This window comes from Callorhinchus milii, unplaced genomic scaffold (assembly GCF_018977255.1).
Source record: "Callorhinchus milii isolate IMCB2004 unplaced genomic scaffold, IMCB_Cmil_1.0 Scaffold5, whole genome shotgun sequence".
Classification (NCBI taxonomy): domain Eukaryota; kingdom Metazoa; phylum Chordata; class Chondrichthyes; order Chimaeriformes; family Callorhinchidae; genus Callorhinchus; species Callorhinchus milii.
Genome location: NW_024704746.1, coordinates 1,460,377 through 1,484,313, shown reverse-complemented (window position 1 = coordinate 1,484,313; position 23,937 = coordinate 1,460,377). Strand labels below are relative to the sequence as shown.

Sequence of the window (23,937 nt, the reverse complement as noted above, 5' to 3'; positions counted from 1 at the left end):
TTTGTAGGACACTGCTGTGTGCAATTGACTGCTGCGTTTTGCTCGCAAAATACACAGTCACACCACTTTACAGTATATTCTGTGAAGCGCTTTGAGACCTCTCATTGACGTAATAAGGCACTATATTAAATGCAAGGATTATTATTGTTATTAAAAGACCTTTGAACTGCTTGGATTCATTTTAATTTAACCCAGTTTCTTTCTGCAACGGGCTCCTGAGCCGTAGAAATTCCGTTCAGCATTCCTCACAGAGCCTCTGGTGCTCAGCAACTGTGATCAGAAACCCCATCGAGCACCAAGGTTGGTGCCTGGAATCATTGAGCGGAATTTTTATATCCCACAATCCAGGGAAGAAGTGGGAAATGAGTGGGAAAGCTGCCCCAAGCCGTACTGTTGTGCCAGCGAGAGGCTGCTTTCAGAGCTTTGAGGTTTCCACGAAAGCTCTCCCAGAATACACACAATACACTTTACAGCACAAAAGATCGCCTCCAAAATACACAGTCACTATATTTAACAGCACAAAGGCTCGCCTCCAAAATACACAGTCACTACACTTTACATCACAAAAGCTCTCCTCCAAAATACACAGTCACTACACTTTACATCACAAAAGCTCTCCTCCAAAATACACAGTCACTACACTTTACATCACAAACGCTCTCCTCCAAAATACACTTTACAGTGCAGTACGTTGAGACATACTCTCAATGTGAGAGGGCCTGTATCAAATGTAAGGATATTTATTTCATTGTTTTTCAAAGAGTTTCCTGCCTGTGATCATAGATTCACAGAATTGTACAGCACAGAAGGAGGCCATTCGGCTATTCGTGTCTGCTGCCTCTTTGAAAAGAGCTGTACAAATTAATCTAATTCCCCCCGCGCTCTCTTCATAGACCTGCAAATTTGTCCTCCCCTATTTGGTGAGGGAAGGTGGTGGAAGGGAGAAGAAAGGTCGACAGCGTTCGATTTTAAAAAATAATTTGGTCACTCAATCCACGACTGTTTGTGCACAATTGGCTGCCGTATTTCGCCCACGTAGTCAATTCATTTGACAAAATATTCTGTGAAGAGCTTTGAGACGTTTTGGAAGATGTGATAAGGCGCTATATCAAATGTAAGGATTATTATTATAATTTTTCATTGAACGAGTCTGCCTTATTCATAATGAAAACTATGAAAAAAACACACTTTATCCAGTGAATGCTCGTTTCTGTATAAAAAGTTCCAGTCCATAAAAAGTTCAGTGCTTTGGGACGTCCTCCCGATGTGAAAGGGGCGACACAAATATAATTCGTCGTCGTTGTTTTAATCAGTGGGTGATCTTCCTCATCGAAATGCCACTGTTGGCAGGGGGATGGTGAGGGCAAAGGGTTAAGGGAACAGCGTGCCGGCGGGCGGGTGGGCGGATGGACCCACAGACAGGCAGAGTAGAGTCCCGTCCAGAGCTGTGTTGCAGCTCCCTCTACAGCACACCTCACAACTCAGCACATTGACCTCTGTGACTGACTGCTTTCAGCTGCCGGTCGGTCAGTCGGTGGAAGAATTCTGTGCTTCCATTCAGCTCGTTATCAATTGCCGCGAGACGGTTTGTGCAGAACCCGCACTTCGAAACTCACTGCTTGATGCGCTTTTTCCTCGTTTGGTCGTTCACTTCACGATCTGCGAATTGGCTGCCGCCTTTACCTGCAAAAATACACAGTCGTTGCCCTTTGCAGTAAATTCTGTGAGGGGCCTTGAGATGTCCTGATGTGAAAGGCGCCGTGTTAAACCGAAGGGCTATTTGTGTAGTTGTGTTGGTAACGGCCGCTGGTCACAGCGGTCGGGTCACCACTGAGGTCCCGAGCTTCTCTCCGTGTACGTATTCCGAGTACGGCTTGGGGTGTGTCTAGGCAGCCCAGTGCGTCAGCCTGGCTCAGTCACTAGCACTCTATGGCAGAAAGTTGTGAGTTCAAGTCTCATGTCTGTAGTTTGAGCTCCCAGTCTAGCGCCAGACGCAAGTCTCCACCGTGCATACTGTTTGACGTACCTTATTCTCTCCTTCGTCCTCTGATAGACTCGTTGGCTGGCGGTGTTTCTGTTTTCTTTCAGTTAAATTCATGGCAAACTTGGTCATGTTAACTCTTGGCTGAGATAAGTGACCTCTGCCGGGCTTTCAGAGGAGATGTTAAACTCAGGTTCCACCGTCCTCATTTAATCTTAAAATTAGAACCAGGCCATTTAGGAGTGAAATTAGGAAATCTGGAACTCTCTCTCTCTCTCCACCAAAAGGCTGTGGATGCTGCATCCATTCAAATGTTTAAGACTAAGGTGGATAGATGTTTGTTAGGTCACGGTATTAAGAGATAAGAGGCTAGGGCGAGTAATTGGAGTTGAGGTACAGATCATAAACGATCTACAGAATGGTGGAACAGGCTCGAGGGGCTGAATGGCCTCCTCCTGTTCCTATGTTCCTCCAAGTCCTTAGGCCGACGTCAAAGATCCCAAAGGGTGAGACCAAGGTGTCTTCTGGCCGACTACCAACAACCCTTCGGATGAACTAACTGGTGTTTGACCTCTGTCTGCCTGTGGGAAGAGAGGGCGCACAGATACCCTGCACCTCCCTAAACCCCACTTGCAAGGCATTGTCACTGTGAGACATCGACGCCTGACAATTTGCTATTGTTTGACTTTCATGCCTCAAGCTCATCCCTTCTCACAAGCAAAGGTGTTGGGCGTTGAGCAGATGGCAAAAGAAGGTCAAAGAAGCCGCTCTGGAAAATGTTTGTAATGATTATGTGTTAAAGAGTTGACTGATCGGAGCTAAAGCATGTGGAATTAATCGCTGCTGTTTTGCTAAGCGGCTGCTTTCGTGCAGGTGTTATGTGTTTTTGTCTGGGTTTGGCTCTGGGTCTCTGTCTAACCTGAGTTCTTGTGGTCTCTGGCTCCCTCTCCAGGATCCCTTAGACCCCACACGTACTGTCATTGTTGTCCGTTCTCTGGTGGCTGGTGGGGTTGCTGAACGCAATGGCAGGGTGCTGCCTGGCGATCGCCTCGTCTTTGTCAATGACCGTAGCCTAGAGAACGCTGCTTTGACGGACGCTGTTCAAGCTCTCAAAGATGCTCCGTCTGGCAAGGTGCACCTTGGTATCTGCAAACCAGCGGTGGTAAGCACCAAGCTGAGCTAACAAACAAACAAACTAACTAAGTAACTAACTAACTAATTAAGTAACTAAGGAACTAACTAAGCAACTAACCAGCTAACTAACTAACTAGCTAGCTAACTAACCAACCTGGCTGAGGAATGTCACAAACTCAACTCAGCTGCGAGACGAGGGCATCACAATTAGCCCGCGTGCCATCTAGGCCGGGGAGGGTCATGAGTCAAGGAACAGGATCCTGAGGATCCTGAAATTCCAACTAGTCTTAGCTGCTGAGACCATTTTCCACCTAAACATCAAAGTTGATGGGTTGTTAGGATGTCACTGCGGGCAAACGAAATTCCCTGTTCGCCTGCAAAATTCTCAGTCACTACACATCTGTGTGCTTGTAGCCCAGGGGACAGACCTTATGCTAGACTTTACCAGCCTGCCATTCGCTCCACTTGTTAAGAACCAATACTACAATGTTTGCAGTACAGTAAACCTCACATAAAAAAATTATTTGGTCACTCAATCCACGACTGTTTGTGGGACACTGCAGTGCGCAATTGGCTGTCGTGTTTCGCCCACAAAATATACAATCACATATACTTTGCAGTAATATATAAAATATATTTTACAGTAGATTCTGTGAAGTGCTTTGAGACGTCTCGAAGACATGATAAGGCTCTATATCAAATGCAAGGAATCATCCATTTCATGTGAATTATGCGTTATGTGAAACTTGCATAGAATATAAACTCTTGAACGGGATTTGGGCAGATGTACGACTTAGACAGATCAGACTTAAAATCATACTTAGAATCATAGAATATTACAGCACAGGAGGTCATTCAATCTTTCAATCCTTCAATTGTAAACAAAATATATACTTACGCGAGTTTGACTGTAATAGTTCAGACCAAAGCATCGCAAATTTATAAAACTTCCTGCGGGAATTTTATTTGTTGTCTCTTCAGTCTGAAGCAGACGGGAGCACAGATTCAAGGTTTGCAGGCTCCAGAGTTGGTACGGACAATGACCTGAAAGGATTGAATCCACTCTTCGCAGCGATTCCACCTCCTCAGGTGAGACTCCTCTGGTGTTGTCAAGTTAAAGCTAAAAATGTCTGTTTCATCCAGTGTATGTTAATGTTATTTTATGTTATTTTAGAAAATATGTACACAGTACTTCCATTATCAATGAAACTTGGTTCAGAGATAGGCATCCTGTAGTTAACTGGTGTCAGCCTGGCTGTGTTGGTAGCATGGTCATCTCTGAGTCAATAGGTTGAAGTCTTAAAGCCCCACATTGGGACTTTTGAGGAGCGCTGCACAGAGTGCTCCACACAGAGGATACAGTTCAAGATCCTGGTCCTCACCTTTAAAGCCCTCCATGGCCTCGCTCTCCCCTACCTCTGAGACCTCCTAACCCCCTACCAACCTACCGCTCTCTCCGCTTAGCGGGCTCCGGCCTAATTCGCGTCCCCCGCCTCACCTGTCCCCTTTTGGCATTCTGGCCCCACCCTCTGGAACTCTGTCCCGCAGTCCCTCTGCCTCAATCCCTCCCTTGCCTTCTTCTGGGTCAGTCTCAAGACCCTCCTCTTCGACCGTGCCTGCGATCACCCTCCTTCTCCCCTACCCTCCACCCTCCCCGATTCCTACCCCCAGCTTGGATCCGAAACACTAATTGTCCAGCGCCTTGGGACGTCCTCCTGATGTGAAAGGCGCTGTACACATGTAATTGTGTTGTTGTTGTTGCATTGACTGAGTTGCCGTCCTTTGAAAAGTAAGCTGGTTTGAGTACAAGTCTAGCCGAAAGTCTGTCCGTGCGGGCAAAGCCGATATCCCAATGGTGGAGCACTGTGTTGTCGGAGGTGCTGTCCTTCAGCTGAGGCGTTAAACCGAGGTCCCCTGTGTGCCTGTTCTGGTGGAAGTTATAGATCCAGTGGTGTCATTTGAAGAGAGAGTGAATTTCTCCTGTTGTCCTGATCCCATCTCAGCAATCCATCTCCTTCCTTCTCTATCTCCAACTCATTTCATCTGCCACTGGAAAGCTCCACAACAACAACCGATTGCATTTATATAGCACCTGACAGTGGTGGAGTCGGTTGTAAAAGAAACCCAAGGTGAAGCTGATGATAATAATGATAATCAAATGCCCATCACCAATGCTGACATGACCTCAGTTCCCCTGAATAAACATTCCAGCCCTGTGAGGAATGGGGAATGATTAGTGAAAATGAGTTGTCTTGGAGGGGAACTGTTAAGGAGGTATAATAAACAGCGGCAGGTTCCTTATCTGTAAAACAAATCTCCATGTTAAGTATCTATTCTTCCTAGTGTGTATTTGCTACCAATAGGACTTTGGGGATGAGTCGTTTTCCCAGGAAGAGCTGGTGGATGACCCCAGGATGCACTTGGGTTCATTCCATTTGCACCCAGGAGGAGGGTCCGCAGGGTGGGAGACGGAGGGCTGGCCCGTGAGGACCGATGAGCGGGAGATGCTAGTGGACGAGGAGTGCGAGGCAGGCGGAGAGACCCAGGGAAACGCCAGTGAGCGGCTTCAGCGTGGCCAGGGGGATGCTGAGCCTCACCTCGGCGAGGAGAACTACATCGTGGATTGGATCGAGAGTCTGGAGTCTCCCGAGGAGCTGGACACGGCACGGATGCAGCTCAGCGCCAAGCGACCCTCCGACGATTCCCGTATGTTCCAGCCCTGTCGCTATGACGATGGCAGAGAGGTAGGAATTGTCTCCCGCAAACACCAGCTCTCACCGTGCGGTTCATAACCAACGTTAATGGCAATGTGTAGAGTCCCATAGTGTAGTGGTTAGAACATTCACCTCGCAAGCAAGAGTACCCGGGTTGGGTTTCCGGGCAACTTAGACAAGTTTCCTTACTCCACACGCCTCTGTTTACTTAGCAGTAAGTAGGAACTCTTAAGTTCCTACTGGAGTCCTGTAGCTCAGTCGTTAGAGTACTTGCAAACAAGAAACTTGGGTTTGATTCCCGGCAGGGTGAAACCTTGGGCAAGTTTCCTTATTCCACACGACTCATAATAATCCCTCAAAAAAAATCAATAATAAAATTGGCCACTTCAATCCAAGACTGTTTGTGGGACCCTGCTGCGCACAATTGGCTGCCGTGTTTTGCCCAAACGGTCAATTCAGTTTACAGTCTAATCTGTGAAGCGCTTTGAGACGTTTAGACAACGTGAAAAGGCGCAATATCAAATGCAAAGATTGTTATTATTTATTAAGTTAGGAAGTTAGTCGATTGGTGGATCGCATCCCCCACCCTCTCCCCCAACCCTCTCAGATTTCTTAAATAAGAAATCCGTTGAGAAATCTCACACAATTCAAATCAAAATGCAGGAGCAGTTTGCAAAGCGGACGAGGAAAGGTAACGACTGATCAGACAGACGCCAGATAACATGAAGCCCCTCACAACATGAGGATTGTCAGTGCCAGTGTAGGCTCCAAGGTTCAGTTGGCTTCACCGATTCCCCGCCGGTTGACATGTCAAACCCATTGTGTTGTGCGTCCCTTTATCCAGGGAGAAGGAGGGCTCGGCGGGAGCTCGAGATCGTCATCCTCATCGGCAGAGAGCGGTGACTTACACGGGGCATCCGGAGAGTATCAGGGTCACCACGTGGGCGTGCTGAAGAGCAGCTCCGAGCTAGGTCCGTCCTTGTCAGCTGATTTGTGCAACCGTTCTTTAAAGGCTCGCATTTAAACTTAAAATCATCCTTAAATGTTCCTGCCTGTGTCTTGCGCCCTATGTTCCAGCATCCGCGCTTTCAGCCACCACGCCCCGAAACTCTGCCTCAATCACCTTGCCCCCTCCTTCCCCATCTTCAGGTCGCTCCTTCCTCTTCGACTGTGCCTATGGTTACCTCCCCCCACCCACCTTCCTCCCGTTGGCTCAGCATCGTATACTGCTGCTGTCGAGTGCTCTGGGCTGCTGACCTGGGTGAGAGGCGCGGTATAATTTTGCAAGTTGTGTTTTGCTGTGTCGTTCCTGCCTTTGCTTTTACAGCCTCCATTTTATACGCAGCAAAACCTGTTTGTGTAATAGTCGCCAGGAAATCAGTCAGCCTGGCTCACTCTGCCTAGAGTCAGAAGGTTGTGGGTTTGAGCCCCCACGTCAGGAAACTTTACGCTCACAGTCTATGAAGACGCTTTAAACGCTATATTGGAGTGTCAGCCCAGACGATGGAAGTTCAAAGATCACGACTTAGAGCTTTATTTTTGCCCGGTCGGGTGTCTGACACATGCAGAATCCCATCACCATTGCTTAAGAGTCTCCAAACCAAGCTGAGAATTCCATGCATCCCATCTACACATGGAAATCCCAGAGATAGACTGTTGGAATGGAATGCGCGCGCTCTCTCCCCCCCCTCTCTCTCTCTCTCTCTCCCTGGAGGGACGCCCCCTGCTCACCTAATTCTGGAGAGTATTAGGCGCAGGTTGGCAAGAGCGTTCATTGGGGTAACTGCTGGAGTCAACACAGAGCTTGCCACACACAGCTTGCCATTGAATATATATATATATATATACTATAGGCGAGAGATTTTTCGACTGAGCCAAGCTGATGCTCTAAATGAAGGTGACCTCCCCATCCCCCCCCGGAATATTACTAATCCTCAGCATGTCACAGGGATGAAATTAAAACGGGACGACAGGGAAGCTGGAGCGATCGCTGGGAAGATTGGAGACAGACGGTCTGGCAGAGGAGATGAGCAGCCGAGAGAGCGCCTCACTGCCTCTGTGATTGAGGAACCATCAAGACTTCAGCCTTCTCTGTACCTCTCCACCCAAGCTGCTTCTAAAACTATGGAGTGAGTAGCTTCAAATTCTTCTATGTTACAAGTTCTTCTGTTCTTCTCCTCTGCTCTCCCCTCCTCCCCCAACTCTCAATCTCAACCCTCCTAGAGGCCACACTGGATCCGAATATTGTTGGTAACATTGACATACCGAAGCACTTAGTTTACGTGGTCATTTTCAGCGCTCTGACCTGTTTGAAATTAGTTAAAGTTTGATCGCCCGATTATGGTGAATAACGAGTTGATCTCCATTCCCTGAGCAAGTGAAGCCATTCATTAGGTGACTTGCCGAGCAGTGTGAGAGATTCCTGATGTGAATTGGTCGCTAATCATATGACTCTCCAGTAGACATTTTTAAAAACATGTTGGTAAAGTGTGCCTCAGTTCAAAAAAATCTGGGTGGGCTGCGGGGAGGGCGGGTGAGGAAAAGAGGATACAAATCAGTGGAATTTTAGCTTGCCGCTGAATTTCACGTTTGGAGAGAAGGGTTGTTGAAATTGATTGATAAAAGCCTCATGGCTGGCACCATGCAGTCAGAATCTAATAAAGATAACAATAATAATAGTCCTTGCTTTTGATATATGACGTCTCAAAGCACTTGACTGTGCTATATATTGACTGTGGATTGACTGTGCATTTTGCGAGCAAAACGTGGCAGTCAGTTTGCACACTGCAATGTGCTTTTTTTGCGAGTGTATGGAAAGAAATATACATTGGTACAATTCCTTTTGTGGTGCCCACATTTTCAGAATGTTTCAAGAGAAACCCACAAGGTTTTTGCACGGACATGTAATGGAAATCTTCAAAATGTTTGTCTCGGTGTGAAATTACATAACAGTGGGGTGTGGGTGGGTGGGATGGGTGGTGGGTCTGCAAAGTTGCTCCCAGAACCCCTCTGATATCTCCATTGAATGAATGAAAGTGATGAAAGTGATCGCTGCTGAGAGCAATCTGAGCAAGGTCAAAGCTTTGGAAGTGATAATCTGGCAAAGCAGCTTTTCTTTTCACTTTATCGGTGCAGATTAGTGCTGCCGGCTCCCAGATCCATTTTATTAAGTGTATTATAACAAGTATAAGGTAATGTAGGTGTGGCTGACTGAAAGTTTGAGGTGATTGCTTAAGGCAGTGGGTTTGAGACATAAAACTCCCGTCACAGAAATGTGTTTCATTTTCATTGTAACTGCGGGCGGGTGTTTGTATACGCGTGTTTGTGTGCTTGTATGAGTGTGTGTGTGTGTGTGACGCAGGTACATGTCACTGTGTGGTCTATGGTCTCTGTGTGCCTGTGATGGCGTCTGTGCCTTTATTCAGCCAGTGCCTGGAGGGATTGAGGAGAGAGATAAGGCATCGTGCCCAGCAATGAACCTTCTGGTTGACTTATAACCATGAAAGTTGAGGCTGGAACTTCTCAAATATCCCAATTGCCGGCAGAAGCTTCAAGCACTGGGAACTCGCTTTAGCCATCAGCGCAAAGTTTGTCTCATCTCTTCAGAGGATCTAAGCCAGGAAACACAACAACAACAACAACAAATTGCATTTCTGTAGCTCCTTTCACATCGGGAGAACATGAACTACCTTTAATGTGGAGACCTGTAGCACATTGGCTAGAGCATTCGCCTCACATGCGAGAGGACAACAACAACAAGATTTAATTTATAGGGCGCCTTTTACGTTGGGAGGGCGTCCCAAGGCGCTGTACAGTTGGGTCAGGACCCGAGGAGGGGGAAAATGATCAGGGTGAGGGGAGGGAAGGGAAGGAGCGAGGAGGGGGTGGAGAGTCGAGAGGGGAGCTGAAGGCATGGTCAAAGAGAAAGGTCTTGAGACCGGCCTTGAAGGAGGAAAGGGAGGAGGCGGCGAAACCACTGGGGGATGGAGTTCCAGAGACTCGGGGCTGAGAGGCTGAAGGCCCGGCCACCGATGGTAGGGCGGTTAGGGCGGGGGATGTGGAGCAGACCGGAGCCAGAGGAACGGAGGGTACGGGCAGGTAGGTAGGGGGATAGTAGGTTGGAGAGGTAGGAGGGAGCAAGGCCGTGAATGGCCTTGTAGGTGAGGATGAGGATCTTGAATTTGATCCTCTGGAGGATGGGGAGCCAGTGGAGGCGAGCGAGGGCGAGGGTGGGAGTGATGTGGTCCCAAAGCCTGTGCGGGACAGTACATGAGCTGCAGCGTTCTGAATGACCTGCAGTGTGGAGGGAGGGCCGGGAAAGCCGGCGAGGAGAGAGTTCCCATAGTCCAGCCTTGAGGTGATAAAGGGGTGGACCAGAGTTTCAGCCGCGTGAGGGGTGAGGTAGTGCCGTAGTCTGGCGATATTCCGGAGGTGATGAAAGGCAACCCAGTTGTGGCGCGGATATGAGGAAGAAAGGACAGCTCAGGGTCGAACAGAACCCTGACTGGCTTTGAGAGGTGGAGAGTGCAGCCTTGGATGCTGATGCTGATGAGGACCCAGGTTTGATTCCTGATGTGGAGAAACCTTAGGCACGTTTCCTTACTTCACACACCTCTTTACCTAGCAGTAAGTAGGAACCCAGTTGTTAGTCGATTGGTGGATCCACCAGATTTATTTTATATAAAAACTTCTGATTAGCTGCATCTGGGAAAACAAGGTTCCTTATTACTTATTATCTCAAACGTAAATTCAAGTACTCTCGTGGGGATAAATTTCCATATTCGTTAATGCCAAAAAGATTCTTAGTCAGTCTTCTGGCCAGTTTTGAACTCGGGGACTGAACAAAATTAATTGCGTTGGCTTAAGTGGTTATTACAAGCCCAGCTGATGCATTGCCTGTTTTCTCAGTATAACATTATATAAAAAGCTATTTAACAGCAAACACACACACTAATTATCATTGGAAAGAAGAGCCTGCAGAGTGTCCCATTCATACCCAGCCCATGTTAACGTTGGACAAGGCCATCCCTTCCTCACTCTCATGTAAATAAGCTTGTTGTTATAGCCGTGATTTGGGACCTTTTTTGGGGGGCTGAACGTCAATTGTTGTGAAAGACACTGTAGTGAAACGAGATGGGCTTGGCTGTTAGTGAGAGGTTGCTGGGTTGCCAGATTGGAGTCCTGTAGCTCAGTGGTTAGAGCACTCACCGCACAAGCGAGAGATTTGGGTTCATTTCTTGACAGGGCGAAATGTTGGGCAAGTTTTCTTACTTCACCCGCCTCTATTTACCTAAGTAGGAACCCGGTTGTTAGTCAATTGGCAGATCGCTTTTCTGGGGGTAATAATCCCTTCAAAATTTTTATGAAAAATAATAATGTGGTCACTCAATCCACGGCTATTTGTGGAAAGCTGCTGTGCGCAATTGGCTGCTGCTTTTCGCCCACAAAATACACAGTCAATTCAAAAACAACAACAACTTGGATTTATATATTGCCTCCACACCGGACAGCGTCTCAGAGCTTCACAGTAATGGATCCCGGGGCGGAGCCAGGGGGAGGGGGGAAGCCAGGGGTAGGGGGGGGAAGGTGACCAAAGGCGCGGTCGAAAAGAAAGATCTTCAGCAGAGACCTGAAAATAGGAAGAGAGGGGGTGAGACGAAGGGAGTGAGGAAGGGAATTCCAGAGCCTCGGGGCTCTGGAAAATTCATTTTACAGTATATTCTGTAAAGTGCTTTGAGATGTCTCGAAGATCTGATGAGGCACTATATCAAATGCAAGGATTATTATTAAATATTATTAGTACCAACTGTCTTGGTTCTGATTTTGAAGCTACGACCCCTTGTAATGGATCCCCCTACTCCACAAATAAAATCGATCATTAACTTCACGACGGTTTGCGGGGACCTGGCTGTATGCAACTTGTTTGCTGCATTTGCTTGACAAAATACACAGTCACTGCACTTTACAGAAAATGGTGTGATGTGCCTTGCGATGTCTTCCTGACGCAAAATGCACAATATTAAATGCAAGGGTTATTAAAAGGAAACGCTTTACTTCACAGTAGCCTTTGGAACTGGAAAGGATCCATTTTCAACTAAGCTCATTCATCACTCAGTTAATCTGGAATACCTCGCCTTTCTCCTGGTTTCTTGTTTCTGTCCTGTCCACAATATGGGCTGCTGTTTGGAAGTTCTTTCAGTGACTTATTAAGGGCTTCAGAATTGATGGTAAAGGTCACTTTGTGGTAACTAAGCAGCCTTACTTTACAACCAGCAAACCACGCTCTGTGCTTTAATTTATTACATCCTTGGATGTAAATTTACTTAAACCGGGGGGAAGTAGAGGGATCCGTTGCACAGCAGCATACCCGTAAAATCAGAACTGAGACTGTTATTATAGATTAATCGATCGTAAAATCTCAGTGTTTAACAAAACGTATCTCTATAGAACATGAGAATTGCTCGACAAAAGAAAATCAAGGTCCATCCAGTTTGCCTTCCACTATCCGTCCTGGCAGTCGCTTGCACAACAGCTTCTAAATGTTGCAAGGGCTGGGAGCTGGACGTTATCAGTACTAATGCTTTATCATCATGCCTTGATCTGAAACACACACTTCCAAAACCCAATACCAACACCAAAGGCCATGAAGATACATTCAATCGCAGGTTTTCACTGTAATTCTTGTATTTGATACAGCGCGTTTCATGTATTTGATACAGCGCCTTTCATGTCGGGAGGACACCTCAAAGTGTCTTGCAGGATTGACTATAAAGTCTGGTGATTATGTGTTTTGTAGGCGAACGGGACAAACCGATTTTGCCCACAGCAACAACAACAACTTGCATTTGTATAGTGCCCATCACGCAGGGTAGGGTGACGTCCCACAAACAACCGTGAATAGAGTGACCAGTTTTATCTGGGAAACATCACAGACACATCACAAACACATACATGTTTACTTTATATTTTATGTGTATATATATAATATATATATGAATATCATGAACTGAGTGAAGAATTAACCATAATAATGTCTGTAGTAATAAACATGGAGCCTTGGGTGTGTGTTTACAATATGGTAATACTATTTGTGCTACATGGGGGGGAGCATTAACCGAGCATGTCAAAAAGAGCATTAATTTTTTCTCTGTAAGCACACTCTCTGTCATGAGTGAGCAAATGGAATACATCAACTGCAGGTCTTGGAGTGGAGATGAACTGGATCGCACTCACAGAGGCCACACCGTTGCGCTCACAGTAAAGGTCAAGATCTGCACTTAACGGTGCTCACTGAGCTTCACATTTCATCATCAGTATTCTCTTGTCACTTCCACTGATTTAGAGAATCGATTACCACGTTCATGTTTCCTCCGCCGGCTAAGCTGTCTGGCTATTGCTACTGGTGCTGAATTGACAATGTGTTGACCTGATGATATCAGGTATCTGATTGTAAGTTATTTGGTTATTTAGATATGAAAATATAATGATTAGAATTAATCTCTCCAGTTCTCGGAATACAAGTGATTTAATTTGTGTTAGAGGTAATTGCTGTTGTGCTGAAATAAGTGCTGTTTGGCATTTCAACATTCCCCTATCTGTCTGAGCAGTGAGCTGCCCGAGCGAGAGGCGGGCGAAGGGGAAGAAACTCCAGTCTTGAGCCATTGGGAGCCACCACGGAGGTAAGAAGGGATCACATACTAATCAGTAATTCTAATCACTATAATCCCGTGTTTGATACAGCGCCATATCATGTTGGGAGGACGTCTCTTTCAAGACCCGTCTCGGGACCCGCCTCTTCGACCGTGCCTTCGGTCACCCTCCTACCCTTACCCTCCCTGCCCTCCAACTACCAGCTTGGGCGTGGATCCCTGACTGTCCAGCTCCTTGGGACATCCTCCTGACGTGAATGGCAGGCGCTGTGGAACTATCATCTGTTGTTGACGTAGATCAAAAGTTAGCAATGAATAATTAACAAAGTTGTCTCAAAGCACTTCACAGGATTTAAAGAGCAAAGTGTTGTGACTGCATATTTTGTAGGCGAACACAGCTGCCAGTTTTACTTTTAGATAATCTTGCACTTGATATATCTCAAAGCGCTTCTCTTGAGTTTTAAAGCGTAGTAACTGCATTTGTACAAAGTGCAACCACAGTAGTGGCCCCCAAACAGCCACAAAGTGCCTGATTAATCTGTCTGAGGGATTGATGGCCGGCATCAGTCTGAGCATGGGATCTTGTGACGTCCACCTCGAAAAGCACAGACAGGACCTCACTGGAGACTTGGAACCTCAGAAAATGCTGAGCACTGCAAAGGGACGTCAGCCTAGGCTGCGAGCTCGAAGTCCCAATGCGGGGCTTGAACCCACAATCCTCTGACTCAATGGCGAAAGCGCTACCAACTGAGTCAAGTTGATGCACCTTTAAGTTCAATAAACAGGATAACATCTTGAAAAACAGTAAACCCCTGTGCCAACTTCACTCGGTAAAGTAAAGCGTCCTTTGGGACGTCCTCCTGACGTGAATATGTAATTTGTTGGTGGTGGTGGTGATGATACAAAGCAGGGTTTTCAACTCGAGCTGAATCCATCTTCGTTCCAGGGTGGAGGTCTGGCGAGTGCCAGGGGAGTCGCTTGGAATCAGTATCGTTGGTGGCAAAGCAGTCATCAAACGTCTGAAAAATGGGGAGGAATTGAAAGGGATTTTCATAAAACACGTCCTGGAGGAGAGTCCAGCTGGAAGAAGCAAAGCTCTGAGGACTGGGGACAAAATTATTGAGGTAGGAAGCCCCGTTTGTACGCCTGAAATGCATGCGGGGTAAAGACATTTGTAATTGAAGATATAAACAGTGAAGACTGAGATACATTGAGAATTTTACACAGGGGAGGGTGGTTTGAGCCACCTCCCGGCGCCTCCACTCAACAGCTCTGGCCTCCTGCTCGTCCCTTGTTCCCTCCGCTCCACATCATCCCGAAAGTCTGGAACTCTCTCCCTCAACTCCTCCGCCTTGCCCTCCTTCCCCGTTTTCGCATCACGCCTGAACACCCTCCTCTTCGACCGTGCTTATGTGCAAATTGTTGTTGTTGTTGAATGCTGCCAACTGAGCCACTCTTGCACGAACAGGGCAGATAGCCGCTGTACTGCCTAAACCCTGAATAAAAATGTTATGGGATACATGGACACAGAGACAGGCACATAGATAGGAAAGAAAGGTGAGACTTGATGAGACATTGGCTCGGTACCGTTGCCAGGAGTGAGATGAGAGGAACGCAGAAAACTGTGTAACTGAGCTGCGGTGTGTTGCAGGTTTCTGGCGCCGATCTGCAGAATGCCACACACGAAGATGCAGTAGAAGCCATAAAGAACGCTGGAAACCCCGTGATCTTTGTTGTCCAGAGCCTGTTGTCCACTCCTAGGGTGAGTAATAATGATCACAAGATCGGTCCTTACCTTCCTCATATCACAGCATCAAGCTGCTTTTTAAATGAGTCCCAGTACCCTGGCCTCAACCACTAGAGAACCAGTTTAGCTCCTGCATCGCGACACTTTGTGTCATGTATGCTTTGCATTGTTCTGCGGACTTTATTGACAATTCTGTAAAAGTAATAACCTTGCATTTGATGTAGCACCTTATCACGACAAAATATCTTGAAGCGTTTCCCTTTCATTACTGCTGACTATTGAGATTGTGTATTTTGCACGCCAAGGGAGCAGCCAATTTGCAATGTTTTAAATCTCTCATCTAATGTTTAGGCTTTTTTTTACCGCAGCCCAATTCCATACATCAAAGTAAAGATGAGCGAAAGGGAGGCGAGAGCAAAAAAATATTGAAGGTAATATCTTGAAACACTTAATAAAAAATCCTTGCAATTGATACAGAGCCTTATCGCATCACCGATGCATCTCAAAGCGCTTCACAGGATTTTACTATAATGTACAGTGACTGCATATTTGTAGGTGAACCCGACAGCCATATTTGCCTGCAGCATTGCCCCACAACAGCCCTGATGTGAATGACTAATTTCTTTTTAATCTGGAGGATTGTTAGTTAGGACAGGAGAGAATCCCTCCTCATTTTGAATAGTTCAACGAGACCTTTAACATCCAACTGAGCAGGTACAGATGGAGCCTTGGTGTGATGGTTCATCTGAAGGACGGCACCTCTGACAATGCAGTGCTTCCCCTCACTTTCTCTCCCAGCACTGTACTGGAGCGTACAACAACAACAACAAAATTACATGTGTATAGCGTCTTTCACATCGGGAGGACGTCCCAAGGCGCTGGAAAGACAGAGTTGCGGACCAAAGCTGAAGGTCAGGGAGGGTGGAGGGCATGGGGGGGAAGCAGGGAGATCGAAAGCACGGTCAAAGAGGAGATTCTTGAGGTGGATCTTGAAGGTGGTGAGGGAGGGGACGAGATGGAGGGACTGCGGGAAGGAGTTCCAGAGGGTGGGCAGAGTGGCTGAAGGCCTGCCCACTGATAGTGGGGCGAGCAAGGCAGGGGAAGGGAAGCAGGCCAGAGCCCACTGAGTGCAGGGAGCGAACAGGGTCGTAGGGGGTTAGGAGGTCGGAGAGGTGGGGGGAAGCAAGACCGTGGAATTAGCCTGGTTGACACACTATAAGGTACAACTTTATTAAAGTTTTCTCACTCGCTTCCTAGACCAACCGACCGACAGACAGACAGACAGTAGCTGTCACACACATACATGAGGGACCAGGAGTAGGAGCCCTGGCTGATTTTGCCCTTCCTTACCCTGGGAAGGCTGGGCTGGGGATAATTTACCCTCTGAATACAGAGAGACCAGCAAGTTCCCTGTCTGTAATCTGCTGCTCCATCCTCTCTCTGTGACACCCTCTCCCCACCTGCTCCCCCCACCTCACTTTGTTTTACACGATGAACAAATTTTCTCGTTAACCTTGAATTCTCTCATAAACCATAAACCAGCTTATTGTGACATGCTTTCGACGTGAAAGGCGCGATATAAATACAAGTAGAATTTGTTATTGTCGAATGCAGTGGAAGAAAGCAACATTGGAAAATGAATATCTGGTTTTGTTTGTCTGCTGTGCAAAATTGGCTGCTGCAAGAAGAGTTGAAAACATTCTTATTTGCTGAGACAAGAGTTAATGATATTTTAGTGTGTGCAGCGGTGGGCATCTTGAAAATGCTTTCCTCACAAGAAGGAGTTTGACGCCTGATGTTGGCTCTGAGTCCTCGCGGGGAGTTGTCTTTGAGTGACTGGTTGCAATGTGTGATTTGTGAGCTGCTGAGCAATCTGCCCACCCCCGTCACATTAAACCATTATTGTCAGTGAGAAATGTCAATTGTAACCACGCGAGAACCAAGTATGTCTTCAACGCTTGTCAAGATGATCAAAGCAACCACTCGAACGTCGGTGGTGGTTGGGGGTGCAGGGGAATGACTTTTTTTGTAGCCAATGAAAGGTAGCTTGGTGAACACAATAAATAAAAGCTTCATCGTCTGTCGCTCAAAGTGGGGACGGACTGCTTCTGACAGCTTCTGAAGTTTACCCTTTATGATATTATTTTGCCAGATTGCAGCTGCGGTGTGTGGGCGCGGTGGTGGGGGAGCTATTGTGAGTTCTCCTCAGTTTCCATTTTGTATTTCTTTTTAAATTATAGAACCCTATAAGCACGGTAGGAGGTCACGGTCCATCATACCTGTGCCGGCTCTTTGAAAGAGCTCCCCAACTAGTCCCACTCCACCGTTAATATGGGACACCACCCTGTTTTAGTTGGAAGCAGTCTTCCGTCTGAATTGAAAGGTGATGGGATCAAGCCCCACATTGAAACTGTGAGCTCACTGTCCAGGCTGATGCTCCAAGGCCTTGCTGGGGAGGGGGAGCTTGGATGAGACTATAAACCGAGTCCTCGTCTGTGCTAGTTCAGGTGGGCATTAAAGATTCCACAGCACGATTTGAAAAGAGAAGGGAGTTTCTCCCGATGTCCTGAGCAACAATTCTCCAGATAAAATTGATCATTCACTTCATGGCTGTTTGTGAGACTTTGCTGTGTACTTTACAGTAAATCTCTTTGACCACGCTGATGCACCTTGTCCTTCCCCTTCAACTTTTCCCGGTATCCTACACGCTACTGTACTGCGCTCTGAAACAGTATGCTGCAGGAAGGCCGTTATATAAATGTAAGTTGTTTGCGCTCTGAAACAGTATGTAAGGTGGTTTTGTTTCTGCTGGGATTAATAAACTGGTGGAACAAGCTTGATGCGCTGAATGGCATCCTGCTTCTCCTGTTTTCCTATGTTCCCAAGTGATCAGTCCACATGTAATTGCTGCTATCCTGACTTTACCCACTGTCCCATTGAATTGGATGAGTTCCCTATCCGAGAGCACAAAGAAACTTGTGGGAAATCTACTCTGGTGCCATGCGGGAATCTCTGGCAGTTGGTGTGACCTTCACCCCCGCTTGCTGGAACGTGTCCTGACATTGGGACTCCTCATCAAAGGAACCTTGTTTGAAGTGACAGCATGAGCCGTGCTAATGCTCGTGATAAGACCATAAGACTTAGGAGCAGGAGTATTCCATTCGGCCCCTCGAGCCTGCGTTGCCGTTTAATAAAATCATGGCTGATCTTATAACCTAATTCCATTTACCCGCCCAATCTCCATATCCCTTAATCCGTCTATCCTTTAGAGATCTATCAACCTCAGTCTTGAATATGTTCAAGGACTGAGCATACACGGCCTTCTGGGGTAGGGAATTCCACAAATTCACTACCCTTTGAGTGAAGAAATGTTTCCTCAACTCAGTTTGAAAAGGCTGACCCTTAATCTTGAGACTACGACCCCTAGTTTTAGATTCTGCAACATTCTCAGTCTCATATTATCTGCCCTGCCAAGCCCCTTAAGAATCTTACAGATTTCTAGAAGATCACCTCTAATTCTTCTATATTCTAGAGAATATACTCAACCTCTCCTCATAGGTCAAGCCCCTCATCCTAGGAACCAACCTAGTGAATCTACGCTGCACCCCCTCTAAGGCGAGTATGTCCTTTATATAAGGAGACCAAAACTGCACACAATATTCCAGGTGCGGTCTCACCAAGGCCTTATACAACTGCAGCAAGACTACTCTTGTTTTCTAACCCTTTTGCAACGAACGCCAACATGGCATTAGCCTTCCTAGTTGCTTACTGTACCCGCATACTAACTTTTTGTGACTGGCGTACAAAGCCACCCAAATCCCTCTGAACACTAACACGACCCAGTCTCTCTCTCTACAAAATAATCCGCTTTTCTAATTTTACGACCTCAGTGAACAACTTCACACTTCCCCACGTTATACTCCGTCTGTTACCTTCTTGCCCACTCACCTAGCCTGTCTATTTCCCTTTGCATTCATCGTGTGTCATCTTCACAGCTTACTCTCCAACCTATCTTCATATTGTCCGCAAATTTAGAAATGTTAAGTTCTATTTCCTCATCTAAATCATTGATATAGATTGTAAATAGCTGAGGCCCAGCACTGATCCTTGTGGCACTCCACTAGTCACATCCTGCCAATCTGAGAAAGCCCCGTTTATCCCTACTCTCCTTCCTGTTAGCCACTCTCCAATCCATGCTAATATATTACCTTTAATTCCATGGGCTCTAATCTTATGCAACAGCCTTTTATGTGGCACCTTGTCGAATGCCTTCTGGAAATCTAAATACACCACATTTACTGGTTCCCCCCTATCTAACCTGCTAGTTACATCCTCAAAAAACTCTATAAGATTTATTAAACATGATTTCCCTTTCGTAAAGCCATGTTGACTCTGCCTAATCATGTTATGATTTTCTAAGTACCCCACGACGACGTCTCTAATTAAGGACTCTAGAATTTTCCCTACCACCGATGTCAGACTAACTGGTCTATAGTTCTCCATTTTTTGTCTCCCACCCTTCTTAAATAGCGACGTTACATTTGTGATCTTCCAATCAATGGGAACTTCCGGTCATCAGATCCACATGATTATTCACAAGAGCCCCCACCACCTCTCTGACCTCCTCTCTCCTCAGCACAGTATCCGTTGCCTTCGTTCCTCCGGGTCTGGCCTCCTCCTTGTCCCCCCAAGTCCTCCGCTCCACCTTCAGCGGCCGTGCCTTCAGCCACTATGCCCCGAGGCTCTGGAACTGCCTTCCTCACTCCTTTCCCCTCGCTCCCTCCCTTCCCATTTTCAGGTCTCTGCTGAAGACCTTTCTTTTCGACCGCCCCTTTGGTCACCTTCCTCCCCCTCCCCCTGGTTCATCTCCCTCCCCCTGGCTCGGTCCCAGGATCCATTACTGTAAAGCGCTCTGAGATGCTGTCCGGCGTGGAGGGCACTATATAAATCCAAGTTGTTGTTGTGGTAGCTTCTTTATCAGCCTGACTGCACAGCCCAGAATATCTCAACAGATGCTGCAGCAGTGGTTAGGAGAAGCTCTGAGAGGGATGACCAGCTTGAATGTCCTTGTTAAACCTCCTCTGAGAACTCTGCTACAAAAAAAAATCATGCCTCCCTGCGTAATGGGTTTATCTGCACTTCTGGTAATGTACACGGCCATTAGTGGCTTTGTACTATTACAGCCTTAATTGAATCTCATTGATTATGTTTGCAGAAGCCATGTTGGTCTGAAAGGGCAGCTGGTTCATAATTCGAATCCTCCCCCCCCTCCCTCCCACTCCGCCCACACCCTCCCCACCCAACACACCACCTTCCCTGCTCCCAGTGCTGTCAACTAACGTCTCACAACCTGCCCCGAACCATGCTTTTGCATGTATCTGCTATGCCCTTGTCTTGCTTTGTAAAATGCTCTCATGTCTGCTCGGAAATGGTTAGTGTGATGGTGAATGATGGTGTCATTGTTAAGCAGGCGACCCAGTACTTTGTGTTTCTTGTATGTGGAACAGAAGTTGGAAGCCGTATTGCCTTGCTCAATTTCTAATGTGTTCACTTAAAATGCATCTCGCTCTCGCTCGTATGTTTATCTTCTAATAGCTCTTCCTCTCTCCCCCTTTTGTTTGATTTAGAAATTGGGACCTGATGGAGGTGGTCCACCTCCGCCCATGCGGCTGCCTCCACCCTACAGAGAGCCCATCGCGAACCAGCAGGAACCTGAGCCACAGCAAATTGACGAGCCGACTGAGGCAGACAGCGCTCCCACAGAGAGGAGCAACAGTGACCGTACGTTCAATGAGCAATTAGCTTCGTCTCTATGTCTTGATTAGTGCTGTGTTGACGAACTCGGGTGTATCCAATATTTATTACCTCCCATTCTTCCTTCCTGCCCCACGCCCTCCTCCCATTATACACTCCGTCTGATTAGGCAAATTTCCTTACTCCTCACACCTCTGTTCACCTAGCAGTAAATAGGAACCCGGTTGTTAGTCGATTGGCTAATTATTGATTAATTAATTGTTTATTAACTTATTAATTTATTAACTGATTGGTTGTTAATAGATTGGTTATTTGTTTCAATAATTGTAATTGTAATTATAATCATAATTGTGATTGTTTTCCGAGGGTAATAATCCTCCGAGCCCCTCCCCTCCCCCTCAAAAAATTTGGTCACTCAATCCACCACTGTTTGTCTGCTGTGCAAAATTGGCCCGCAAAACGATCAATTCACTTTACAATATATTCGGTGAAGCGCTTCAAAACGTCTCGAAGACGTGATAAGGCGCTATATCAAATGCGAGGATTATTATTGTTATTAATTATTAATAAATAGACCAGTCAGAAGACTGGTTTAAACGTTGCAGTTATTTGTTTTACTATATTACAATTGTTTCTTTAGTGAGAATTCTCTCCTCGGTCTTAGCCTTTGAGCCCATCTTTGCCTTATAATTTAAGAGAGCAGAATTGTGGAGAAATTCTGGAACTCAACCTTAAATTTGGAAGCCGGTTTTCCCCAGTGGGGAAAAAAATGTTTGAGGTGGATAGATATTTGTTAGGTCAGGGTATTGGGGCAAGGCCAGGTAATTGGACTTGAGGTACTGATCAGCCGTAATCTTATGGAAGGCGGAAGAGGCTCGAGGGGCTGAATGGTTTCTATATTTTTAAAAGCAGAGTTAAGAGAGTCTTGTAAAATTGCGTACTACTGAAAAGATTGAGATTCGACTGTGTTTTTTGGTCATCTTCCCACGACCACCCCTCTTGCCCTCCACCTCCTCTCTGATCCCAACCACAGCTCGGATGCAAACCCTTGATTTTCCAGCCAGGGTCTTGGGACGTCCTCTCGACGTGAAAAGTGCTATATGAATGGAATTTATTGGTGGTGTTCAGGTGGGAGGCCTAAAATTTCATACTCATAGGCTGCAAGACTAAATAGTTACACTCGTCTTGAAATTCATCGCTGGTGAAGATTGAGTTTGCAGTGAAGAAGAAATCAAATTCTAGGGAGGGAGAGACAGACACAGAGAGAGAAGGAACAAACATATGCTGGACACATTTAGAGGCAGCAAATGATTTAATGAACATAAATCTAAAATAATATAACCAAAAATCCTCAACAATAGTTCATCATATATAAATATATGTTTACTCACAAGCACAATGATGAGTCAGAGCAAATGTGTTGGGAAGTTGAAGTGAAACTTTATTGTAATGTGAAAGACAAGTCCAATGAGAGCAATTAAATAGTATTGCAGTTGTCTTGTTTGCTGTGTTAATCCTCATTAGGCTCACTGTCTGTGGATTATTGCTTTGCAGTCTTGTAATTGCCAGTGGTTCGTGCATCTGCATTCAAATGTTTAGAACAAATTGGGTTTCGGCCTTGAAACACTTGAGTTCCAAAAAGGCCTGTCAGGTTTAAGAGGGTAGCCATTTTAATATCCATAGATTGTGCCACATTGTGACAAGTCCTTAAACTCAGTCTTGATTTAGTATTTTGTTTATTAATAGGAACTGTGGACAACTTAGGTTCCAATTTATGGCCGAATTTAAGAATTTTCCACAAACTGGACTCGTAGGCTGAGCCAAGGTAGAATTTCGGGTCTGTGTTGTAAGCCTGGGATATACCAAGCAGTAGAGAAAATGCAGCAAAGGTGGAGGCTTTGACCCATTGGGAATTCTTGCTCCTCCTCCTACTGTAATCGCCCTTGTTTGATACCCATGGTGTCTCCATAGGTGCACATGTGCGTAAGCTTTCCAACGCTGGGGAAGTGAGCATAGTGAGCAAGACGCCTCTTTGTCCACAGTTCTGCCAGGCATTCAACCCGCAACAACAACAACATCTTGCATTTATATAGCGCCCCCCAAGCCGGGCGGCATTTCAGAGCGCTCAGTGTAGATTTTGAATTAAACTTGAGTACATTGACTTTGGGTTCAGTTGATCTCAAGCTGCAAGATCAAGTCAGAGACCCCTGCCAAGTACCTTAAATTACCCTGGCCTGAAACCTGTACTTTTTCTAAGGTCCTTTTTAGCCTGGCATTATTTATGATGAAGTGGGGGTGTCTAACATGCCTCATTTTACATTTATTGGCTTTAGACACGAGTGGATTTTCTTTTTTTCCAGCTATATATAATATGAATGAACTATCTCTTGAATGGGGTCTTGTGACAACCTGGCTCACTTGGTAGCACTATTGACTCCCAAGACAGAAGGTTGTGGGATCAATCCCTACATCGGGACTTTGAACGCTATGTGGAACGCTATGATTTTGAAGGCTGACACTCCAGCGCAGGGCTGAGGGGAGCTCTGCATTGTTCGAGGTGCCATCCTTCAGATGAGATGTCAAACCGAGCTTTCATCTGTGCCTGTTCAATTGGAGGTTAAAGGTCTCATGGCACGACTTGAACAGAGAAGGGAGTATCTCCACCTCCAATCCCCCAGAATAAATCATTCATTCACTTCATGGCTGTTTGGGGGGCATTCCTGTGCGTAAATTGGCTATCACGTTTCTTTTTTAAAATAGTCATGAAAGCTTCTGTATCCAATGCAAGGATGATTATGATTAAATATGAACTTATAGATGTAGTTTGCATTTATCTCTCAGTGGACTCTGGCCTGCTCCCCCCCACCATCGGCAGTCGGGCCTTCAGCCTCTCTGTCCCAAGCTCCGGAACTCCATCCCACATACTTCGCTCCCTTCCTTGCCTCCTTCATGTCCCGT

The 23,937-nt window shown here is 46.3% G+C and overlaps 1 protein-coding gene across 3 annotated transcripts in view; it reads left to right on the top strand.

Moving 5' to 3' along the window:
* patj (PATJ crumbs cell polarity complex component) overlaps window positions 1-23,937 on the top strand; it is a 149,636-nt gene that overhangs the window by 53,291 nt on the left and 72,408 nt on the right. For 2 of the 3 annotated variants that reach the window (XM_042334863.1, XM_042334862.1), the window contains exons 19-28: window positions 2,934-3,143; window positions 4,097-4,204; window positions 5,479-5,859; window positions 6,674-6,800; window positions 7,778-7,958; window positions 13,437-13,508; window positions 14,425-14,602; window positions 15,130-15,240; window positions 15,594-15,656; window positions 20,853-21,006. In XM_042334863.1, coding sequence (XP_042190797.1) covers window positions 2,934-3,143; window positions 4,097-4,204; window positions 5,479-5,859; window positions 6,674-6,800; window positions 7,778-7,958; window positions 13,437-13,508; window positions 14,425-14,602; window positions 15,130-15,240; window positions 15,594-15,656; window positions 20,853-21,006 — 1,585 coding nt within the window. The remainder of the gene's footprint in view (window positions 1-2,933; window positions 3,144-4,096; window positions 4,205-5,478; window positions 5,860-6,673; window positions 6,801-7,777; window positions 7,959-13,436; window positions 13,509-14,424; window positions 14,603-15,129; window positions 15,241-15,593; window positions 15,657-20,852; window positions 21,007-23,937) is intronic. The other variant, XM_042334864.1, reaches the window with a different exon arrangement.